Source organism: Sinohyriopsis cumingii, chromosome 2 (assembly GCF_028554795.1).
Source record: "Sinohyriopsis cumingii isolate HCF-2022 chromosome 2, ASM2855479v2, whole genome shotgun sequence".
Lineage (NCBI taxonomy): Eukaryota > Metazoa > Mollusca > Bivalvia > Unionida > Unionidae > Sinohyriopsis > Sinohyriopsis cumingii.
Genome location: NC_142962.1, coordinates 152,281,478 through 152,308,047, shown reverse-complemented (window position 1 = coordinate 152,308,047; position 26,570 = coordinate 152,281,478). Strand labels below are relative to the sequence as shown.

Here is a 26,570-nt window from a genome sequence, read left to right as displayed (position 1 = left end):
GCTATGCATTCCTCAAAAAGGCCAGGTTCAAGCCCTAGTCCAAGTCTTTGACATAAATCCATTGACAGTTGATATCAGAGCCAATTACCTGTTTAAAAGTCCAAAATTCTGCCACTCTAGATACCAGGTGGCATTTCCCAACCCGTATTTCATATACATAGGTCCATGGACATGTGTGACTTGCAGATATTGCTTAATATTTATCTTTGTGTCAGGTAGTTGTTATACATGGCCTCACTCATCTGAGACAATGTTTACCCATACCGCTGTTGCTGCCAAAGTCAAAACTATAAAAAAATGTAAGTGGCATAAGTTGTACATTATTTTACTGATCTTTTGAAACTTTATAGTCCTCATGTATACAGTAGTGATGGTGTTTGATACCAGATTAGCCCATTCGTATGTCTTTTAAGTTACAAACACTTTAAGACCTATATCTGGTGTTTGATTCACCAGCAGGGCAGGGTCTATGCTGTTTGAAATTGCAAGCTAGCGGTGTGACAAAAAAAATCAGAGATTGGTTTGAAAAGTCAAATTGCTAAACCTTCAATAATGATTTTCCATAAATTGCATATAGACAATTAAAATGTATCCTTACATTGTTTAGTACTATGCAGAAATGAACAACATGGCAGATGACGAATGTACAATTAAACTGTTCAACTTGATGGGATAGAAACAACTTGTCCAATATTATTAATGCAAAAATAACATTCATGAAAAATATAGAAAATATCTCCATTTCAGACATCAGTGGTTGATTGGTTATGATAAACCAATCATCAGTCTTTCAGTTAATTTCGACTGCTTTCCATCACTGTATTAAGCCAAATGTATTGTAGACCTGATCTGACAGTTTGGGTCATTTGATACACATAGGTCATTCAGAAGGGAATTTCAGTAGCAAATTAATAGATGAATCAAGATACATTTTTACAGGATATGTATTTATATTTTTATTCTATTCATCCATGAATAACTGATATAGGTCTGGCAGCAGTGTATGGAAAAAAGGTTTTACTCTTGTTTAGTGAGTTCATATTACACTATTTCTCCAAATCACAAAATGGTCTTAATGCTTCTTTTAAAGTGATTATAATTCCTCTGCCCCAGTGAACTCATAATGTTTTTTCTTCTTCAGATCTCAACTCCAATATAAGTGATTGTAGGGTAATTTTGTGTTTTAGCATTAAAGTAGACGTATATGTACATATTAATTATAACAAAAATTATTTTACAAATTAATTTGTTTTTGAAAAAATGAATTCCTAAATACTTCAGAATTGTCTTATTCCTTCAAACATCTTACTGTCATTTTATTTATTCAATACTCGCTGATATGGCACCATGGACTGTATCAAGTATCAGGCTTTCCATTCAGTACTCATTGATATGGCAGTATGGACTGTATCAGAAATCAGGTGTTAGATTCAGTACTCATTGATATGAAAGTATGGACTGTATCAGAAATCAGGCTTATCAATCATTACTCATTGATACAACAACAAGTTTCTGTTTTAAATAAACTTTCAGATAAGAAACTGATAAAGTCAGGTGTTCCACAAGGATCAGTTCTTAGACCATTACTCTTTCTGCTGTACATCAATGATTTACCATATGACATTGAGGTATCCACCACCATGTTTGCAGATGATACAACATTATATTAACATGGAAGTATGGACTGCATCAGAAATCAGGCTTTCCATTCAGTACTCACTGGTATGGAAGTATGGACTGTGTCAGAAATCAGCTTTCCATTCAGTACTCACTGATATGGAAGTATGGACTGCATCAGAAATCAGGCTTTCCATTATGTACTCATTGACATGGTAGTATGGACTGTATTAGAAATCAGGCTTTCCATGCAGTACTCATTGATATGGAAGTATGGACTGTATCAGAAATCAGGCTTTCCATTCAGTACTCATTGACATGGAAGTATGGACTGTATCATAAATCAGGCTTTCCATACAGTACTCACTGATATGGAAGTATGGACTGTATCAGAAATCAGGCTTTCCATTCAGTACTCACTGGTATGTAAGTATGGACTGTATCAGAGATCAGGCTTTCTATTCAGTACTCATTGAGATGGAAGTATGTACTGCATCAGAAATCGGGCTTACCATTCAAAACTCAGTTGTTGTTTTTGTAAAGATGAGAAGACTGGTCTAGCTGGTACAGTGGTCATACACTTGCTTTGTATCTCAGCAGTTTTAGGCATGATACTAGAACTAGCAATATATGTGTTGTGGATTACTGATTCACAACTCTCTTGTACCTCAGAGACATTAATCTCACACCCCAAAACAAGTCTTGAGGGAACATAATACATTCTACTTTTATTTATCAGATAAATTAAGTCTGTTGCATGAGATAACATTGGATTGTCCAGAGTGTCGGATAAACAAAGTATGACATAAAGGTCTTGAACTGTATGATCAGACCAGTATGTGATAGCATATCAAATAAATTTGCAGGTGCATCAGATGAATTCCTAATTTAGTAATGTGATTGAACATAGGTGATAACATTTGAGCATCATTACATTTTATATCTTTAATTTAAGCATGATGCTAGTGACATGGAACATTAGTGAATTACTGAAATGTAAATATATACACTTTTAGTGGTAGTTTTACCCAATGATATGTGCTTGCATGTTACGCTGAGACAGTTGCTACAGTGGTCATTTTATTCTAACTCAAGGTCTTATCAGACTGCATGTACCAAAAATCTTTGCCATCAGTGAGGGGTATTTATAGACGTGACAGTGTTCTTTCAAACAACACCACAAGCTCATCTTTTTGCTCCTTTTCTATTACATCTTTATATATAACATGGTGATTATGACATACTTGCTACAGTAAACACTGTCTTGAGAGATGACTCCTGTGAGAGACCACCTGTCTTGAGAAACCAGGTTAGGCTTAGATTCATGGATAGATAATATATATTTGAAACATTTTGTACCCAGATGAAGATTTGGCAAAGTTAGAAAATGAGATAAGCAATTAGATCTTTGGTTTTTAATAAGAACTGTTTTATGATATTTCCTCTTTTGAATGTAATACTTGGTTAAATAGTGGTCAGGTAATGTTGACTTGACTAGTTTGCAACTGATATGCCAATTTTCTTTTTTTAAGGCAGAAAATTGTAATCCCCCAATCCCATTCATATTGGTGCCTCAGTCTGCTGCTTACTGCATGACCTGGTCCATAAGGCCAAGTGAGATTATGGACTGGATATGCATCTGTTGTGTGTTGTGTCATCCATCACCATTGTTGAATTTGTCAACAATTGCTTATTTCTACTCTGTCAGTTATATTTATGATCCAAGTTTGATATAACTAGAAGTATTTATTTCATAAATAACGTGGATGAGTTAAAATATGAATTATAGCCATGCATAATAATGAGGGGTTCTTGCATCTGATTGGCTGAGCTTGTTATCATTATAAAATTTGCTAAATAGCTTTATATCATGAATATATTGGATGAGTTTCATTATTAGTGAGATCTATGCATATTAAATATGCCTTTATCTTTGGAGAGAAGTTTTATCAGCCTATGTTAAAATAGGTAGAATTTATATAATATACATGTTTGGAGATGGTTTATCCATGGTTGTGTTCTTATAACAGTACATAGGCATACTACATGAAATGGTCAACTGGTGTAAACGAGGTGAGCAATATTATACCCACTTGGGTTTCTTGTTTATTTCTCTCTATACATGAAGTGAAAAAGTACCACCTACACAGTAGCCTGAATCCAGCAGTTGTTGGAGTGGATCAGCATTTTTTCAAGGCCTTTTGCAATTTGTTTGGGTACTTGTGGTTGATGTCTTGATATCCATTCAGTTTTGAAAGTTAGTTTTTAAGATTGCATCAGTGCACATGTATCTTGCAAATGCTTTTAAACTCTTCAGATAAAGTTATGAATTAAATTCTTGGGGTAAAGTCACTCATCAATTTTTGTTTCTTATTTTTGTTTTCAGAATACAAGTGAAATTAACAGAGAAAAACTCGTTAAAAAAATCATCAACTACTACATGACAAAACGCTTTGTGGTAAGCATTTTTCAGTACTAATGAATAATAGAAAATCAATAGTGTTTTTTATTGTGATAAGGAAAATTCACAAGATAATTTAAATTTTTCAGGAACACATTTTAATACTTGCATATGATAAATGTATAATCATTCTATTCAAATTGTTTGATTTTATTTCTAACTGTTTCTCATGTAAGACTTTTAAATGCTAACATCACAGTCAAAGAACCTATTTTTGCACAGTAAATGTCTTCTTTTTAACTCTTACAATTTCATCAACATAATATCTCCATGATGTCAGTGTTGGATTCATCTGTATTATGCTTTTGTTTTCACAAGCCTTTGGTCACAGAAGATGTGAAAAATAGATGTGGAAGATATCCAACTTGGGCTGAGTCCCCGATAAGGTCTCAGTCATTCTCTGCCAGGTCAAAGGTGAAATACTGCATGCTGAGTACATACATGTACATAGGGAATGTATCATATACACAATATACACTTTGGATGGTGTACTTTGTATGGATGCCAATGCTTTATTTGTTGCATGTAACACTGCAATACATTTTCACCTGCATTGCTTGTTGTGGGTTGTGTTGTTCCAAGAGGTGACTCTGTGTTCCAACATGTGAGGGATTTAAGTTATGTCAGATTTTGACATATTTTAATACAGTTCCAAAATTTTACTTTTAGTACTTGCAAAATGATTATAATTTAGAGGAGCTTTCAACATGATTCTACTTAATGTTGTAGATGAGTTTTCAACATGATTCTACTTAATATTATAGAGGAGTTTTCAACATGATTCTACTTAATGTTGTAGATGAGTTTTCAACATGATTCTACTCAATATTATAGAGAAAATTTCAACATGATTCTACTTAATGTTGTAGAGGAGTTTTCAACATGATTCTACTTAATGTTGTAGAGGAATTTTCAACAAGATGTTACTTAGTGTTGTAGAGTTTTCAACATAATGCTACTTAATGTTGTAGAAGGATTTTCAGTGTTTTAGGGGAGTTTTCACAAAGATTGTATTTAATGTTGGAGTTTTAAACAAGATGGTAATTAATGTTGTAGAGGAGTTTTCGACATAATGCTACTTAATGTTGTAGAGGAATTTTCAACAAAATGTTACTTAGTGTTGTAGAGTTTTCAGCAAGATGTTACTTAGTGTTGTAGAGTTTTCAACGTAATGCTACTTAATGTTGTAGAAGCATTTTCAATGTTTTAGGGGAGTTTTCACAAAGATTGTATTTAATGTTGGAGTTTTAAACAAGATTGTACTTAACATTGTAGAGGAATTTTCAACATGATGGTACTTAATGTTGTAGAGGAGTTATCAACATGATGGCACTTAACGTTGTAGAGGAGTTTTCAGCATGATGGTATGTAATGTTGTAGAGGAGTTTTTAGCAAGATTGTTCTTGACGTTGTAGAGTTTTCAACATAATGTTACTTAATGTAAGCGATCACTGTACATACATCTAGTAGGTAATTACGAGTAGTGCTTGGTATATTCATTGCAATATTGCTAATTTTGTAAGAAATGGTAGATCATCATAATATGCATATACAAATGTTAATGAAGTTACTGTATCTCACACTTTGATTTGCTGACTCTTTCAATCATACATCACATTTTACTGATTTGATGGAGATTACTAGACCCTGTTTCTGAGACATGCTTTTTTGTAAATTTGCAAATGTATAATAAAATGAATTCTCAAAATTAGGCACCTACTCTGAATGTACTATTATATTCATATACTGATCTTCACAGAATTTGTGGTTACAATAATACATTCTTTTTAGGACCTAAAGAACACTAATGGGACTCCAAGCAATAATACATTCTTTTTAGGACCTAAAAAACACTAATGGGACACCATCCTAAACCATGAGTTCAGGTACCAATAAAAATGTCCCCTTTTGCAAAAACATAAAATTATTGTCCACAAAAAAAAAGAATTCACATTATTAAGATTCTCAGTCTTTGTTTAAACCCTTTTTTGGGGCAGAGTTTAAAAAAATAGAAAGTCTTTTATATTTTATTCACACCATTATTAAAAAAGAAAATTCATCACTTTTATTGTTTATATGAAATAGTTACAGTAAATATACTAGTTCTTTTGTATAAAATATATTTCTGTTGATGTTTTATTTGTAGTTATTAAATGTTTTACCTTTCAACATTAATTTAGTAATGAGATGGAAACCCCAATCCATGAAACCTGTTTGATCTTTACTCTTAAGTTGTATGTATTTTACACATCGTAGAAAAATATATCACCAGCAGCTAAGAAGTTGTGGCAAAATGTTCACCAGGTGATATCAGATGACACTGTTATAAGCAAAATGAGCTTCAGATGATATCAGTTAATAGCAAAATGAGCTTCAGATGATATCGCTGTTATAAGCAAAATGAGCTTCAGATGATATCACTGTTGTAAGCAAAATGAGCTTCAGATGATATCACTGTTATAAGCAAAATGAGCTTCAGATGATATCACTGGTGTAAACAAAATGAGCTTCAGATGATATCACTGTTGTAAGCAAAATGAGTTTCAGATGATATCACTGTTGTAAGGAAAATGAGCTTCAGATGATATCACTGTTGTAAGCAAAATGTGCTCCAGATGATATCACTGTTGTAAGCAAAATGTGCACCATATGTTATCAATTTTGTAAGCAAAATGTGCTCCAGATGATATCAGTTATATTGCTGCAGTGTTTATCAGAATAAATGTTATTTCATTTGAAGTTATTTTGCACTGACAAAGAAGTTATATTTTTGTCCAGCATGGAAAGAGAAAAATGATTTAGGTGTCTGATTGGTAATTTGTATTAAACTTTTTGTTTGAAAAGATTTAATCAGGATTTGGCCTATAGATTATAAAACTCAGTGATTGTGTTTGATATTGAGTTATATTCTCACACAATGAAATGTGATGTTTTAAATGTAAAGTCTTTTGTGTTTGTTTGATATTAAGTTTTATTTTCATGTAATGAAATGTGATGTTCTAAATGTATTGTCTTGTGTGATCGTTTTAGAATGAGTTTATTTGCACATAATCAAATATGATGTTTTAAAGGTTGTCTTTTGTGATTGTTTGATACAAAATTTCAATTTCAAGCTTGGTCCTAGAAGTGTTCTAACCTCCAAGCCTGGTATCTTAGTAGACCTGTATCTTAATAGACATGTATCTTAATGGACAGGTGGCTAATGTAATACTTGTCTTAGAACCTTGGTCTCTTTTTCATTCAAGAATACTATTTTTGTATGAGGGTTATTTGAAAAGCACTAAATATTTTGTTTTAACTTTTTTGTTTCTTTGAACTTGTTAGTAAATTTAACTTCAATAGATCGATAAAATAACATTCAATAAAATGATCTACAGATGCATATGCAGCATGCTGGGCAATACAGATATGTGTATGTGATGTAACATTGGTAAATAACTGTGATCTAGAAGTGACAGATCTATTGATGCATGTGCATCATGCTGGGCAATGCAAATATGTGTGTGTGATGTAACATTGGTAAATAACAGTGATCTAAAAGTGACAGATTTACAGATGCATATGCAGCATGCTGGGCAATGCAAATATGTGTGTGTGATGTAACCATGGTAAATAACAGGGATCTAAAAGTGACAGATCTACAGATGCATATGCAGCATGCTGGGCAATGCAAATATGTTTGTGTGATGTAACATTGTTAAATAACTGTGATCTAAAAGTGACAGATCTACAGATGCATGTGCAGCATGCTGGGCAATGCAAATATGTGTGTGTGATGTAACATTGTTAAATAACTGTGATCTGAAAGTGACAGATCTACAGATGCATGTGCAGCATGCTGGGCAATGCAGATATGTTTGTGTGATGTAACATTGGTAAATAACAGTGATCTAAAAGTGACAGATTTACAGATGCATATGCAGCATGCTGGGCAATGCAAATATGTGTGTGTGATGTAACATTGTTAAATAACTGTGATCTAAAAGTGACAGATCTACAGATGCATGTGCAGCATGCTGGGCAATGCAGATATGTTTGTGTGATGTAACATTGGTAAATAACAGTGATCTAAAAGTGATGGAGAAGAACAATTCTGCTATTAAGCAAAGAGCATACTGTAAAATCTGGGTTTTCTCAGGGCACTCTCCAATTGATATCAAGACAAACTTTTTGGATGTAATTCTCTGCCATATCTTAAAATTTTGAGGTAGTGTTATTGCTTAAAGATAGCTGTGAATCCATAGAAGATGTATCATGTTCTGGAAGACCGTTGTTTGCAACTGGTGAGCAGAAAGTGGCTGTGAAGGGAGCAATAAATGAAGATGCTCGATACACAGTAGTTAATATTTTTATTATCATGGGCATTAATTGGTCAGCTGTTTTTAATAAACTGAAGAATTATTTGAGGTTCAGATGGGTCATGCATTTGTTGACTGCTGAGCAAAAACAGACTCGAGGTTGAAATGACCAACAGCTACTCACCAAGCATGCAATGAGTGACCAGCCATTTGAATGAGGTTACCACAGCTGATGAAACTTAGATTTACTTTTCTGAGCTGAATGAAAATAATAAAAAATTTGGATTGAAGAAAATGAGTGGAGACCACAAATTGCTTGATGCAGTCAAACTGTTGAGAGAGATTTATAATTATTATTTTTCGATGCAAAAAGTCCAGTCATCCATAAACCTGTGCCTCACTCTGCTAGTATCACTATATATTTTTATTCTTTAAAGTGTTGCCAAAATTTGTAGAACATTGCTCAGCTACCTGTGCTCAGGCTGTGGCATCTATCTGCTTCATTACAAATCACCAACACATAAAACTACTGACATGGCTGACTTCCTGGAGGAGTACATCATTCAAACTTTGCTACAGCCTTCCTAAAACCTTGATTTAGATATGCCACATTTTTCATACAAGCCTGATTTAGCTATGCCACATCCTTCATACAAGCCTGATTTAGATATGCCACATCCTTCATACAAGCCTGATTTAGATATGCCACATTCTTCATAAAACCCTGATTTAGATATGCCACATTTATCATACAAGCCTGATTTGGCTATGCAACATCCTTCATAAAACCCTGATTTAGCTATGCCACATCCTTCAAAAAACCATGATTTAGCTATGCCACATTATTCATACAAGCCTGATTTAGCTCCATGTGTTTCTTGACAAAGAGGCAGATGATTTGAAAGCCACCATTTGGTTGAAGTGCAGTTTTCAAGATTATGAACAGCATTTCAAAAAGTAAATATTAAAATGCATTTAATAATTGGATATTCCAAGTGAGTAAGTGTATACAGGTGCATGGGAAGGACTTCACTAATAGTGAACTTTGTAAAGGTGCTTGGGGAGGACTTCACTAATAGTGAACTTTGTACAGGTGCTTGGGGAGGACTTCACTAATAGTGAACTTTGTACAGGTGCTCGGGGAAGACTTCACTAATAGTGAACTTTGTACAGGTGCTTGGGGAGGACTTCACTAATAAAGAAATTTGTTGCAGAACACTTATATTCAGAGCTTTTTAAATACCCCTTGTATTACCCACACCAAGTTGTGATCAGCATAAAACTAGATCTGCTGTTGCATATATCAGGGTCTATGCTGTTTGTTATATTTGTCGTTTCAAGTTAGCAGTTGACATCCATTACAAAGGATTTTAATTGTCACATTTAACCCCATACATATATGGAGGACTGTATAGTCTGAATGTTTTTATGGAATTGTTTGGAGAAATGCCTGTATGGCTGTAATTTAACAACAAAAACCAGTGAGTTTTTGCTATTTTGCTCTCTGACTGTAGGCAGTGAGCAGAAGTTTTTGAATACTGTATGCTGGTCATTGTGCCTATGACATAAAGTGAACAGTGCAAACCCCTGCCCATCTATCCACCTGTACACTTGCAACAACAGATCCATTGCGTATCACACTGATACAAGAGGAGATCACAGCAGATGATATTCACAAATCTCAGTGAATGTTGGGACATCTTAATGTTCATTACATTGGAAAGAATAATAATTTCTTTGTATTTATTCATTTACTTTTGCAGAAAAGAGGCATTTATTGTCCTTTCACAGATGGCTTCTTTTGGCCAAAGCACTTTACTTGCCTCAGTATGATATCACCTTTAAAGTGTTACTGTACCATAAAATAGCAAAAAACAAACCAATTTTCCTGTGCATGAATATTGTGATTGTGTCAGCTATTGTTTGCTTGTGGTATTGTGATTTTAGCTTTCAAATAGCATTGAAAATTTTTAGAATTAGAATTGTAGTGGTACATTTTATCATTTCTGTACTCTAATATTTATTGATAAAATATTGTGTTTAGGATGTAACAGCTGAGTCTTATGCATGTCATTTTTTCTGTATTCTCCTTTTTTCAGCAACCCACAGTTCCTGATTATATGTATGTACAAACACGGAAGGGGAAGAAGCTTAGGCCAGAATATGTAGGCTTTGGAATACCCCTCAAATCCAAGAAAAGGAAGTAAGTGGTTTCTCACACAAGTACTTAAAATATGAATTATTTAGATCTCTTGATAAACAGAGGCTTCAGTTAGGTGATTGAAGTGATTTTCTTTGTTACCATATTGGATTATGTGAACATCAATAGGATGCATATCAGGTTAGATACCTGGATGGTTGCCTGGGTGTTTTGACTGGTACAGGTACTAAAGAGACATAGTCCCAAGTACTGTACAAATCTTATCCCCTTTTAATTTGATGATGATGATGATGATGATGATGATAATGATGATGATGATGATATTTGCAGGTATATAGTGTTCACATTTGTATACCAGTTTTCTTATGCAGTTAAAAATACCATATATATTTACTTGTACATCAAGTCCAACTGCAAACAATATAGGCTCTGGTCTGCCATTGCATAATGCACCAGTAAATTAGGGTGTATCATGCTTGTTCTACTGATTGCTCCTAGCAAGCTGCATAGACCTAGATCTGATGGTGCATAATGTGATGGCAGATCTGGGTCTGTGTAGTTTGTAGTTGGACTCAACTTACAATTGAGTATATATAGTAAATAAACCATTCACTTTGGGGACCAAAAGTCTTGGTTGATTTGTGGAGGTGTCCAGAATGTAGAGGTTGAATTAGCATTAAAATGACCATATAGGGAACAAAAGACATGGAATACATTAATCCAGCTTAAGGAAGTTTTTAGAGGAAATTGGGACTTACAGTAGGCTGGTTTAGGAAAGATTTTAGAGAAAATTGGGACTTACAGTAGGCCAGTTTAGGAAAGTTTTTAGAGGAAATTGGGACTTACAATAGGCCAGTTTAGGGAAGTTTGACTGTATATAGTTAAATATTGAATTTATTCTTTTTTGTATTATTTCAGAGTCATTAAGGGTGGCTGGCCTACATTACGCAGTGTACCAAGTCATTATGTTAATAGAAAAGAGGGACTTCGTCTTATAAATACAGCTACAAAATTGCTTGTAGCCACAGTAAGTCAAATATTGAAGCAGTAAAATTCAGAATTTGTCCAGTTATATTGAATTAGTATATGTTCTACATTACATAGGATGGTAATTTTCTGTTGCAAATGAATAAAATTAAAAAACATTTGTAAATTGTACTTCACTGATTGTATCTGCATACCAGTAAGCCAATAATTACTGCATGATAATTTTGATAAGATTGCCTTGTAACTTCAGTCTTTGAATTGATGATGCTTTTCAGTCTGTTTGTTGGTCTGTCTATCCATTCATGAGTCCAGCATCTGCACTTAGGTTAGGGTTAAAATTGTTATCTCATTATCTCAGATGCCTTAATGCGTAGAGTTATGCAATTTGATATGTAGATGAATCATGAAGCATGTTACGATGTGGAATAAAATAAGATCACAGTAACCTGTATTTCACTGTCTACAGATTTGTCATGCATTTTTGCATGTAGTTAAAAGAGAGATGTAACTTGAAATTTAAATGCACATTAAGGGTTAGCAGTACTTCATATTTAACTACGTCAAACTCACCATCATACATCGCTTACAGTAGCTTTAAATTTCAGCCACAGAAACAGTTAGCCAACATTTTGATGAAAGCCAACCTGTCCAGCTAAGATAGCTGTTACTTGAGTATCTTTGCAAAACTGCATTGTTTTTCAAAGCATTGCATTTAGGTAAATAGGAGTCAAAACTTATCTTGGATCAGTAGGGTTTTTCGAGATTCTTGAATGCAATTTAAAGGAAATTTTTGCTTGTAATTTTACTGTAAACAATGTTTCACAGAAACAATGTAGCACACCATTGATAATGAAATAGTAGCTATAAATGATAACATTTTCCTTGTCTGAGCAGTTCTGGTTTCTTTAAAAACATAGACCAGTAATTACCATTGACTGAGACATAGCCATTGCAGAGAAACCCAATGTTGAGTGGTGAGATTGTATATTCCACACTCCATTGATTTAACATTAATTAGTTCCTTTAGTTCATTTTTTCCCAATGCTTTACAATCTGAAGATACCACCATTGTAATTTTTTTGATTTCTTTAAATTTTGATATCAAGATTGTTTAATGTTAGCCAACTGTCTTCATTTTATATTCTTTGAGGTATGCTGCTAGAGCTTGCTGTGAAATGAAATGTTGTGTAATATGGGATTGGGTATGGTGATTTGAATTCCTGGCATACCTGTAGTGTAAGCCTTAATCTAATTAGCTTTGAAACATCACTTGACAGTAAAAGTAATCAGACATTCCACACTGCACTAGAACTGATACACACCAACAGCTGGTTTATGTTATACATTCACTAGGGTTTAAGTTCCATGGGAAATAGACACTCAGGGCAGACTTTACTCCCCTTCCAAGCTGTATTGATGTCTTGTATATAATAAATACTATAGAACGCCTTCTGCAGTTATTCTTCAATAACAAATAACATTACATGGTGGCAGCGGTAAAAACACAGGATCGAAATTATCAGAGTTGAAAATGGCTTCATTTCAATTTACAAATCCGGACAAATTTGACTTTTCGAGACCTGAAACTTGGGAAAAGTGGTTTCAGCGCTTTGAACGCTTTCGGCAAGCGTCTGGACTTAGTGAAAAAGAGGAAGAAATTCAAGTGAATACCTTGATTTATTCCATGGGAAGTGAGGCTGATGACATTTTGTCTTCATTCAACCTGACAGAGGAAAATCAAAAGAAGTGGAAGCCCGTGACAGATAGATTCATGCTATATTTCATTCCAAAGAGGAATTTAATTTTTGAAAGGGCAAAATTTAATCAAAGAAAACAGGAAGAGGGAGAAACAGTGGACAGTTTTGTTACAGCTATCTATGTGTTAGCAGATAATTGTAATTTCGGGCCACTACATGATGAAATGATCAGAGATCGACTTGTAGTTGGACTGCGAGATTCAAAGCTGTCAGAAAAATTGCAGTTAGATGCAAATCTAACTCTAGAGTCAGCCGTTAGTCAAGCTCGACAAAATGAAGCTGTGAAAAGCAACAAACAACGATACGAGCAAGTGGAGAACGAATGTCTGAAATGGATGCAGTAAAATCGTCTTCACTGAAATATGGGAAACAGAAACATAAAATCCCAAATGTTCAGGAAAATAATGTCAGCAGAAAAGGATGCATGAGATGTGGAAAGAAAATTAATCATTCTCGAGACCAATGTCCAGCAAAAGAAGCAGAATGCTACAAGTGTAAGAAAAGAGGACACTATGCAAAATGCTGTTTGTCAAAGTCAACAGTTCGCACAATAGAATCTAGAGAGGAATCTGGATTTCTAGGGACTATTAGCACGAAGAAGGGTCAGCCGTGGATAACGCATGTGAGATTAAACAACACTTCACTTGTATTCAAGATTGATACTGGAGCTGATGTGACTGTAATTCCTGAGAGAGATTTAAGAAAAATTGGAGACCAAAAACTATCAAAGTCTGATCGAAAACTGTATGGACCTGGAAACTTTGAACTTAAAGTGCTTGGAAAATTCACATGTGGACTTGAATCAAACGATGCATTCAGTGTACAAGACATATTTGTTGTAAAGGGACTGAATCAGGCACTCTTGGGCAGGCCCACGATTCAGGCTCTCAAGATAATTGAACAGGTAAATATATCCTCAGTAAATGCCTCAGATAAAAACTCACAAAATGCAAGCAAAATTCACGATAAATCCATACATTTAGATAGGGATTATCGCGAGAAATTTCCAAATTTGTTTAAAGGTCTAGGGAAAACAAAATGGTTCTATAACATAACTCTGGACAAAAATGCCAAACCTTATGCCTTATCTACCCCAAGAAAGGTTCCTATCCCTTTATTGAATAAAGTTCAAGAGGAGTTGGATAGAATGGAAAAAATAGGTGTTATTTCAAAAGTAGATGAGCCCACTGAGTGGTGCGCGGCAATGGTTGTTGTTCCAAAACCAAACGGTACGGTACGAATTTGCGTGGATCTAACAAAACTGAATGAATCGGTTAAAAGAGAAAACCACCCACTACCATCAGTTGAAGAATCCCTTGCAAAACTAGCAGGTGCAAAGTTTTTCACCAAACTTGATGCAAACTCAGGCTTTTGGCAGATAAACCTGTCAGAAGATTCACGCCGCCTTACAACTTTCATTACTCCTTTTGGAAGGTTTTATTTTAATCGCCTTCCATTCGGAATCAGTTCTGCGCCTGAATTTTTTCAGAAAAGGATGTCAGAAATGCTGGAGCGACTTGACGGAACACTCTGTCACATGGACGATGTTCTTGTCTTTGGGGAAACGCAGAAACAGCATGACGAAAGACTAGAAATGGTAATGAAATCAATTCAAAAGGCCGGCGTCACTTTGAACGCTGAAAAGTGTGAATTTTTGAGACCATCAATAAGGTTTCTTGGGCATGTTGTTGACGAAAATGGTTGCCGACCTGATCCAGAAAAAGCCAAAGCTATAACGGAAATGGAAACACCGAAATGCGTAACAGATATACGACGATTTCTCGGTATGGCAAATCAGCTTGGCAAATTTAGTAAAAATTTGGCAGAAAAATCAAAACCATTACGTGAGCTTTTGAAAGGTAAAAACTCGTGGACTTGGGGTCCAGATCAAGAACAAGCTTTTAGAGATATCAAGCAAGAAATGATATCTTCACCAACTTTAGCACACTATGATCCAAATAGAGAAATAGTTGTATCTGCAGATGCATCTTCATTTGGACTAGGTGCTGTGCTATGGCAGAAGCACGGAAGCACTCTGAGACCGGTGGCGTTCGCATCACGAGGTATGTCAGAAACTGAGCAACGCTATGCTCAAATAGAAAAAGAGGCCCTTGCAATCACTTGGGCTTGTGAACGCTTCAGTAGCTATTTAATTGGGTCACAATTCAAACTTGAAACTGACCATAAGCCATTAGTACCACTAATGAGCACAAAAATCTTGGGAGATTTACCCCCTAGAATTCAACGCTTTAGAATGCGTTTGATGAGATTCAACTTTTGTATAGTTCATGTTGCTGGCAAAAATCTATTAACTGCTGATGCTCTATCCAGAGCACCTTTAAGTTATCACTCTGAGAGTGACAGAGAATTTCAGGCTGAAACTAACGCCTATGTTGATTTCGTAGTTAGCAATTTGCCTGCATCAAATACCCGACTTGAACAAATAAAGTCTGAATATCGAAATGATTCGATTTGCAAACAACTTGTACAATTCTGTGAAATGGGGTGGCCAGAGAAATCCGCTATTGACGGAAAACTTCCATCGTACTGGGCAGATAGAGGTGAATTTACAGTTCAAAATGGTCTTTTAATGAAAGGTACACACCTTGTCGTACCAGAATCACTTCAAAGAGAAATCCTAGAGAGAATTCACGATGGTCACCAAGGCATAGTTAAATGCCGAGAACGCGCCAAAACGTCAGTTTGGTGGAAAGGACTAAGTACTCAGTTAGAGCACTTGGTAAAGTCTTGCCAAAATTGCATCGAAAACTCATGAGATCAAGCTGAACCAATGATACCAAACGAATTTCCAAGTCGACCTTGGCAAAGAGTCGCTTCAGACTTGTTTGAACTGAATGGTCAAACATATCTCTTGGTGATTGATTATTTCTCACGATACATCGAAATAGCAAAATTGCAAGGCACAGGTTCGAAAGCAATTGTCAATCATCTCAAATCAATCTTTGCGCGACACGGTATACCAGAAGTTTTAGTTTCTGATAATGGTCCGCAATACACATCCGCAATACTCAAAGATTTTGCAAAAAGTTATGGATTCAGGCATATTACAAGCAGTCCAAAATATCCACAGAGCAATGGTCTCGCCGAAAGGGCTGTTCAGACAATTAAAAGAATGCTTAAAAAAGCAAACGATCCGTACATAGCTCTTTTGACATATCGCGCAACACCATTACCAAATGGATACAGCCCTGCTGAATTACTGATGGGAAGAAAATTACAAACTACTTTGCCAATGGCACCAAACAACTTAGAGCTGAAATGGCCAGATTTAATGAAACTGAAGAAATCGGAAAACTATCAAAAGCAAACTCAAAAGAGAAATTATGATCGTCGACATCGCGTCCGAAATATGAAAAAACTTCAGGTAGGGAATAAAGTATGGATTAAAGATCATTTTTCTTCAGGGATAATTAAATCTGAGGCATATACACCTCGTTCATACATGGTAGTAACTGACGAGGGAGAGATACGGCGTAATAGGAGAAATTTAGTTCCCATGCCTACCACATTATCGGAGCCTCTAAAAGTGACTGCTTCAGACCCTGATACTTTGACTGACTCAGATGAAAGCAAAGCAGTGCCAACCAGTCAAAACGGATATTTCACACGTTCGGGAAGATTGTCGAAACCACCTGAGAGACTGAACTTGTAAAATAAATTAAGCTGATGTAGCTTGTTTAGAAATGCGGTCATCAGATCACGTTTCGTTTTAATGTAAACTTCTCAGGAAGGGAGAAGTTGTGTAAGCCTTAATCTAATTAGCTTTGAAACATCACTTGACAGTAAAAGTAATCAGACATTCCACACTGCACTAGAACTGATACACACCAACAGCTGGTTTATGTTATACATTCACTAGGGTTTAAGTTCCATGGGAAATAGACACTCAGGGCAGACTTTACTCCCCTTCCAAGCTGTATTGATGTCTTGTATATAATAAATACTATAGAACGCCTTCTGCAGTTATTCTTCAATAACAAATAACATTACATACCCAGTACTGGATCCATGATACAGACAATACCTCATGTCACTGGGATTCAATATGGTGATTTGACTTGATGGAGACAATACCTGGTGTCACAGGGATTGGAATGGTGATTTGAATTCCTGGCATGCCCAGTCCCACCTGGCATGCCCAGTCTTGGATCCATGATGCAGACAATGCCTGATGTCACTGGGATTTGGTATGGTGATTTGACTTCTTGGCATACTCAGTCCTGATAATGTCTGGCACCCAGTCATGCCACTTCCAGCCATGGTCCTGTTGGGGATGCAAAGTACAAGTGGCACCGTATCTGGTTGTCATATTTCCCACAATCTTCAGTAATGCACCTGTGAAGGCATCGTGGACTAGCACTGGACAGTACCATGACTGGTCCTGACTACAATAACGGTTATAAAGATGTCCCTTTTCTCAATACCTGGCCCCCATCTTAGATTTTTGATGGTGTTCAAAGCCAAATCTTGGGGAACACTATTCATCAATATTGATAATCTTCCAGCTTTCTTTATTGTTTCTATCTGTCTTTTTTCTGTGTCTCTTTGTTGCTATCATCACAAGAGACTGCTTTACCACACCATACTGCAGACTTCAAATGATATATATATATATATATATATATATATATATATATATATATATATATATATATATATATATATATATATATATATATATATATATATATATATATATATATATATAATTCTTGCATCCATCAATGTCTTGAACAAGAAAGATCAACCTTCTTTCAGACATTTACTTCAGTCTCTTGGAGTCACTCACTGACAGTTTGCATTGCATAGAGAAGCAATTTTAAGGCCCAAACAAAACCTAGAGGTGGTGATTCCCAGGGAAGTTCTGCCTTCCCCAAGGCTGCTGAAACAACCTTGCAGTCAAGTTTTCTATTCCAAATTAGCCATGCCAAACCTGCACATGTGACTTGTAGCATGCAAGCCCTCAAAGCTTCTTTCCCACCTCTTACCTTTTCTCCTAACATATACATTTGAAAAAGAAACCTATTTAGGTATTTAGGAGTAAGACATGTTTCTTTGATAATAATTACTTGATCATAGTATGGCACATCCTTCCAAGCCCACACCACAGTTACATCTCTGGAACAATCTGCACTTCTGTAGAAACCGTCAGATTGTGTCAGTGCCACTAACCATGGGGAGACCTATCTTATTGGACTTCCATCTTGGCAAGCAGACAACAATAAATTTATTTAGCAATATAAATGTTAATACAAACCCAAATATATGGTTAATGTCTTCCTTTGCTTAGTAGGTCTTGACGATATGTAGGGTGATGGATGTTCTCCTAATGTGACCAGGTAAATGTTTTCAGAGAAACATATTTCTCTCCAGAAATTGGTTTCCATCAATTTATATACTTTCATGTTGATATGCATATTCTGATTATATTGTGCAAATAAATGGGATGCCGTGTTTCATTTTTATGATGCCTGTTATGTTACAAATTGCATTTCTCATCAGGAGCATTGCCATGGTACAGTGACTTAAATTAGTGGCTATTCTCTTCCAATGGAGGTAAATCTTACTTGAATTTAAATGTTTACTTGAATTGAAATGTTTATGTTCAATTTTCAGGAGACAGTTGGAAGTCTAGACAAAGTTAAAGTAAGAACACAATCAGCACCAAGCCCATTTGAGGTAATTTGAATAAGGCAAATTTCTTTTTTTTTTTAAACAATCTGAAAAACATTTATTTATGCGAAATGAATCTCCTTTCTTAGTGATGAAAATTTCTACTTGCCCATGAAGTTTTTGAAGAATACGATTTTCACAAAATTTAAATACCATAGGTGAATTGCATGCTTATATTTTGCACAACTGTATATTCCTGAAAAGTGAATTGAGGAATTCTTCTAATCTGAGATAAAACAAGGTTAATATTATTTCTGAATTTTTTCTGTTTAATGCATTCATCATTGCCAGGCAAGTAATAAGAAAGATTCACTGTATTACAAAGTCTCAGTTTGAGATAGAAAGTTTGGGACATTTAGTGATACTTGAGCCTGGTCTCATTAATTTGACTTCTGATTGTACCATGCATAATGCAAACCCAATTGTGACCCATGTCGACACAGATTTTTGGCCATCACATGATGCATTAGCGGATCATGGTCTCTGCATTTAGGTTGTAATCACATGTAGAACAAACAGACTAGATCCAGTTTAATTAGAACATCTCCATCTCCATCCAATATGATTCAAATAACTTTGACTCTCTGAAAGAGACTTATGATAATCATAGTGGTAGATTCCATATTGGAAATTGTCTGGATGTAGGAGTAATTTGGCTAGATCTATGAGGACTTTCCTGATACCTAAAGATAGGCCTTGACAATAACATTCAAGGTTTCATAAATTAAATTTAATTTTGATTTTTAATGTTGTTCTTGTAACTTTTGACTGTAGAAATCAAGAAATCATTAAGAGTTGATTGCCTATTGTTACCATTGCTGTCATTGATGCCTTGTACTCAGATCTTTGTGATGCCAAAAAGGTTATTATGGATTGACAACAGTCACAGGCTTGAGGGCAGTTAAAAATTGGAATTAAAGTGACACCAGTCACAGGCTTGAGGACAGTTAAAAATGGGAATTAAAGTGACACCAGTCACAGGCTTGAGGACAGTTAAAAATTGGAATTAAAGTGACACAAGTCACATGCTTGAGGGCAGTTCAAAATGGGAATTAAAGTGACACCAGTCACAGGCTTGAGGGCAGTTCAGAATTGGCATTAAAGTGACAACAGTCACAGGCTTGAGGGCAGTTCAAAATGGGCATTATGAAGTGACAACAGTCATGGCTTGAGGGCAGTTCAATATTGGCATTAAAGTGACAACAGTCACAGGCTTGACGGCAGTTCAAAATGGGCATTAAAGTGACAACAGTCACAGGCTTGAGGGCAGTTCAAAATGGGCATTATGAAGTGACAACAGTTGTGGCTTGAGGGCAGTTCAGTATTGGCATTAAAGTGACAACAGTCACAGGCTTGACGGCAGTTCAAAATGGGCATTAAAGTGACAACAGTCACAGGCTTGACGGCAGTTCAAAATGGACAATGAAGTGACAACAGTCACAGGCTTGAGGGCAGTTCAAAATGGGCATTATGAAGTGACAACAGTCACAGGCATGAGGGCAGTTCAAAATGGGCATTATGAAGTGACAACAGTCACAAGCTTTATTTGAATAAAAGGTCTTTTACATGCATGTGATGGAAATGGTTGAGGATATTCTGATTAAGATCTAGATCTGTTAACAGATAATGTGACAACAGATCTGGGTATATACTGTTTACATATTTGCATTGCATGTGACACATGGTGTGACAGCAGATTTGGATCTGCGTTATTTACAGATTTTGCATTACATGTGACACATGATGTGACAGCAGATCAGAATCTGTGTTATTTACAAGTGTGCATTGTATGTGACACATAATGTACAGCAGATCTGGATCTGTGTTATTTACAAGTGTGCATTGTATGTGACACATGATGTGACAGCAGATCTGGATCTGTGTTATTTACAAGTGTGCATTGTATGTGACACAAGATGTGACAGCAGATCTGGATCTGTGTTATTTACAAGTGTGCATTGTATGTGACACAGGATGCGACAGCAGATCTGGATCTGTGTTATTTACAAGTGTGCATTATATGCAAACAGATATAGTATGTGACTATACAATGCCTAGAATGAGAAACATCTACATTTATATTAGCTTGATTAATTTACATGCAGTAAACTGTGCGTGATTGTTATATTGTTTTCTCAAATTTGTCTACATTTCTCTCAGCATCGTGTTTAGTCACATACTATGCACTTTAGTTGGCCCGGTTAGATTAATGATAACTCATGCACATTATTATTTGCCAGTTTAAAAAGCATTATTTGATTTATTATTTTTATTTTAATTATTGCTTGAGTTTATTTATCACTTGCTTTGCTCATACACTACAGACACAGAAACCCCTCCCCCACACTGGCCACTCTGCCCGGCCATCCAGTGCACCCCACCCCATACGACCACATGTCAAGAAGGTATAAATGCATGTGCTAACCTCCTTTGTGATGTGGTTTTGATTTGTTGTGGCTGTATATTTTTAATTAATGTAAAGCTGAGATCTATTTGCTTTTTCCATTCATATCCATACCAATGTGTGAAGTATCCAGCAATTTATATATATAAACTTTGACTATTAACTACAATTAGTAATTGCTTCCAGGCTCTGAACAACTTTAAAACTGCTACTGATCTTTCAAGACAAGGGCAGTAGTGCTACTATGATTTTCTGCTGTTTCTTACAGAGCATGTCCTTTTCCATGCATGACTTGTCCTTATCTACTCACAACTTATCCAGATTAATGGATGAGTGATTTTTGTGAGGTCTGCATAAAATGTTAACATTTTAAACTCATTTTCAGCTCAGTGTTAACAACTATAGTTTTCATATTTGCAAAAGACATATTAAATTTGACCTGCTTTGGAACAAAACAAGATTCTTTAGTCATTATGTACAGTTTTTAAAGAGGAACACAAATTGAATATGGTGCGTACCCAGTCAGATAAACTTTGTCAAAGTGAGCCCAAGCTTGATAGTTATAATAATTCAAGTCAGATGGTGTGCCGTTACTAAAAGTTGACTATAAATAATTCATAATGCATGCAGTTACAGCAGCTTTGAAAATTATATAATTTTGTCCAAAAACAGTTATTTCCATTTTTGACATTTTATTGAGATCAATGCACTCTAAGATGGCTTTCTGATTTTTAGATTTTGTCTCCCAAGCTTTGGTTTATGCTAAATAAAATGTAAACATGTTACATCCAGGCCAGGTTGGATTTGATTTGTAATATGCACTCAAACATTGTTTGATGTAGGTTAAGTTTAGTCATCTAAGAACATACCGTTTACATTTTGTATGTACATTCTGGTAAATATAGTAGCATTTTTTTAAAACCCATACCCAAGTACTAATTTAATATATACTATAATAATTGATAATGTATTGAACATGACACATGCCTTAATAAGTGCACACCTGTCTTTTGGTCAAAACACGCAAAAACTATCCCATACTGATCACACTTTTCTCTGGGCTCATCATGCATTGTTTGAGGTCTTCAGCTGTTAAAGCCCCAAATATCCTCATTTTCTTGGAACTATCAAAATGCTCGCCAGTTATCTGATTATCACTTAACTTTATGAATAAAATATTTTAAAAGATGAATCTAATAGTAATTGTTCTGTTCAATGCAACCATATTTGAGGAGACAGTGTACCTTAAAAGTGGAGAGCTTTCATTGTACACCAAGGGAACTAACTCTCTTAGTATGTATATCCACATGATAAGGAATTAGTTTATGATATTGTTGATGCGTAATTTTTATGTTGATATTAACCTCATGGAATTGACCAAATCAAAATTTTTGAAATACACACTTTGTCAGCATCATGTAACACTGTTTTTACTTAGGTCTACTTGTCATAGACCAGGAGAACCTACAAGATGGCCTGTTGACCATCATCCATCCATTAGCACAAGCTTGTTATGGCTACACCTCCTATCTTATGAGATGGTCTGCTGACCATCATCCATCCATTAGCACAAGTTTGTTATGGCTACACCTCCTATCTAATGAGATGGCCTGTTGACCATCATCCATCCATTAGCACAAGCTTGTTATGGCCACACACCCTATCTTATGAGATGGCCTGTTGACCATCATCCATCCATTAGCACAAGCTTGTTATGGCTACACCTCCTATCTTATGAGATGACCTATTGACCATTATCCATCCATTAGCACAAGCTTGTTATGGCTACACCTCCTATCTTATGAGATGGCCTGCTGACCAGCATCCATCCATTAGCACAAGTTTGTTATGGCTACACATCCTAGACTGCTTGGAAATTACCATGTAACTATATGTACACTTTCATCCCTTGATCTAGTTGGTTCTGAATAAAAATGGTGCTGCTCATACATTCAGTATGGCTACCACAATAACCAATTTGAAAATCTTATTGTTGCTAATCCTGAACAGAAAGTCATATTGTTATGGGGTTTTCACCAGAAGACCTTTCATGATGTCTAGTTGGTTCTAAATAAATATGGTCTCATCAGAACAGTTCTTATAATGTCTTGTTGCTCATAAAAGAAAATTATACAAATTGACCTACAGTATGGCCACAGTGTTGGTCATCTCTATTCCTTTCAGTGGATGACTATATGATCATGGTGTTTTTACCAGTAGACTTCTTATAATGCCATGTCAGTCCTAGATGAAAATGGTGCCAAACTTTTATATATAAAAAATGTTTCCATGGCAGCTGTCTTTACAAAAATGTTTTGTTTTTAATGAACAGGGTGTGTGTGTGTGTGTGTGTGTGTGTATGTGTGTGTGTGTGTGATTGGGGAGGGTGAACTGTTCTTCAGAACAAGCTTTCTAATATAAAAATTTGCTATGACTTTTTTTTTAAAGCTGGAGTATCAGCTTATTACTAAGCATTCATTGGAGTCATACAATACGCATATTTCCTTGAAAAGGGGAAGGAGGTTACTAAATTAAAACTTTTAGTGTTCAGATGGATTTACCAATCTTAAATGTCATTGAAACAAACTTTTACTACAACCTACAAAGTAGTCTTTACTTTGAGACAACACCATAAGGGAGAAATGACGTGGGGTCATTTGCAACAGAGATGGTAAAAAGTAGGATCCAGGAATTTCCAGATTTTTCCTCAATGAATGAGTTTCATGGTACAATGAGACCATGTTGCATTGTCTAGAACACAATTTGGCAGTTATTGTTATGAATACATGTGTTAACTTGAGTTGATTTTGTTATGGAAAATTATTTCAAATATTTTTGTTTTCCCTAGGTTCTGTTTCAGCTTTCTTATATTTTGTTTCTATGTACTCACCAAAATGCATCAATGTTGGAAAAATAAACAAAAATGACAAAGTAATACCCATATGATTTAAACAACTTATTTAGAAAATAAATGAAAATTACATAGTTTGGAAGTAGTTAATTTTAGATACTTAAATGTATGTAAGTACTTGTAATATTTTGGGACTTCCAGTAGACATACAAGTCTTGCCAGTATGTTCTTTGCAAATTTATCACTAACACCAAAGGCAACATGACTTAACATATAAAGAAAGGTATTTAAAATTATAAAACCAGAAAAAGGCAATGACTAAGTTATAACTACTCATTGTCCTCAACATCTTACAACTTACAATCATGGACTAAAGTTAGCTATGTAAACATGTTATTTATAAATAGCCATTATTTTCAGGTACAATATATATATATATATATATATATATATATATATATATATATATATATATATATATATATATATATATATATATATGTAATACTGAGGTATACATGTATCAATACAGTTGTATGTTATAATTTAATACCATGGTATATAGTATTAAATATATCAGTGCATAATATTAAGAAGTTTTAATGACCCAGGTGGCTAGAGATACCAAAAGTATAATGTTATATATTACTTAATACCATGGTATTAAACTGTATATGTACTATGGAAGAAATAATTTAATTTGGCTGTCTTAACCATTGTATACTATATTATATACCCCCACCCACAATACTGACACTGATGGCTTAACTTCATTCTCTGTCTATAAGAAACAGTTTCCAGAAAGAAACTGAATTATTCCAGTGGAGGTATCTAAGAAGGTTGGAATAGATGAAAAGTAGGCAAGGAATCTTTTGTAAATTTTCTACTTATTCTAACATATATATATATATATATATATATATATATATATATATATATATATATATATATATATATATATATATATATATATATTACTTATTCTAACTATATATTGTGTGTCTGTGTTCATTTAATTTTTTGTGATAAAGTGAAAAATTAGAGATTTCATAGCATGTATTTGATAATCTCAAGGCAAAATATTATTTCCTGAGTTGCCCTCACTGAATAAAGTCCTACAGGGCTCCAACATGCTCTAATGCATTTGAGGATAACATAATTTCAGATAAAGTCCTACAGGGCTCAAACATGCTATAATGCATTTGAGGATAACATAATTTCAGATTAAGTCCTACAGGGCTCCAACATGCTATAATGCATTTGAGGATAACATAATTTCAGATTAAGTCCTACAGGGCTCCAACATGCTAAAATGCATTTGAGGATAACATAATTTCAGATAAAGTCCTGTAGGGCTCCATCATGCTAAAACGCATTTGAGGATAACATAATTTCAGATAAAGTCCTACAGGGCTCCAACATGCTAAAATGCATATGAGGATAACATAATTTCAGATTAAGTCCTATAGGGCTCCAACATACTATAATGCATTTGATGGTAACATGTATTCAGATAAAGTCCTGTAGGGCTCCATCATGCTAAAATGCATTTGAGGATAACATAATTTCAGATAAAGTCCTACAGGGCTCAAACATGCTATAATGCTTTGAGGATAACATAATTTAAAATATATCATGATAATCTAATGGCTCCAGATTTTTGTGTCCATTTTTCTCTGACACTACTCAAACCATCAGCCTAGCTGCCAAATATCTTAAAATAATTCCATTAAGTTTCAGAAATATATAGCTTACAAGTGATAATTATTGTTCTTTCACAGAACTTATTAATTTTTTTAATTTAGTATTGGTTTATTATAATACTGATTGTTATGTATAATTGGCAGGTCGAATAATTTTTACTATGTTTCAGTGGTGTATTGTTGATTTACGAACAGACACAAAGACACACACAGACACACATAGAAAGACAGATGCAGACACACACACACACACACACACACACACACTGTGCTTTGTTACATAATGCAGTCATGTTATGGTTGGGTTTATTATTGCTAATATGATACTGATTCTGTCTCTGTCAGCAATGGGTGTAAGTTGTGTAAATTTTAAGTTCATACATACGTGACTGGTCAGTGCTCAGGGATTGGGGTTCTTGGGCTGTTTTGATAGCTTATATAAAACAAAAGAAGGTTACAGTGACATACATATCACATTTTACTGTCTTATATCAAGATTTAACATTTAGGTTATTACCACGTATGTCTTTTACCTCATGTATAATACTGATATGCCTAGAATGGTGAAACTTGGTGAGAGGGTGCATGTTGATAAGTAGTACACATTCATTTTAATAGTAAGTCCTGGAGATTCATA

General features: G+C 34.9%; 1 protein-coding gene across 11 annotated transcripts in view; it reads left to right on the top strand.

The window, feature by feature from the left end:
• Window positions 1–26,570, top strand: part of LOC149806101 (uncharacterized) — a 106,791-nt gene that overhangs the window by 34,313 nt on the left and 45,908 nt on the right. For 9 of the 11 annotated variants that reach the window (XM_089950993.1, XM_089950992.1, XM_089950991.1 and 6 more), the window contains exons 4-9: window positions 4,004–4,075; window positions 4,397–4,492; window positions 10,476–10,579; window positions 11,456–11,564; window positions 18,919–18,981; window positions 21,300–21,380. In XM_089950993.1, coding sequence (XP_089807119.1) covers window positions 4,004–4,075; window positions 4,397–4,492; window positions 10,476–10,579; window positions 11,456–11,564; window positions 18,919–18,981; window positions 21,300–21,380 — 525 coding nt within the window. The remainder of the gene's footprint in view (window positions 1–4,003; window positions 4,076–4,396; window positions 4,493–10,475; window positions 10,580–11,455; window positions 11,565–18,918; window positions 18,982–21,299; window positions 21,381–26,570) is intronic. The other 2 variants (XM_089950990.1, XM_089950988.1) reach the window with 2 other exon arrangements.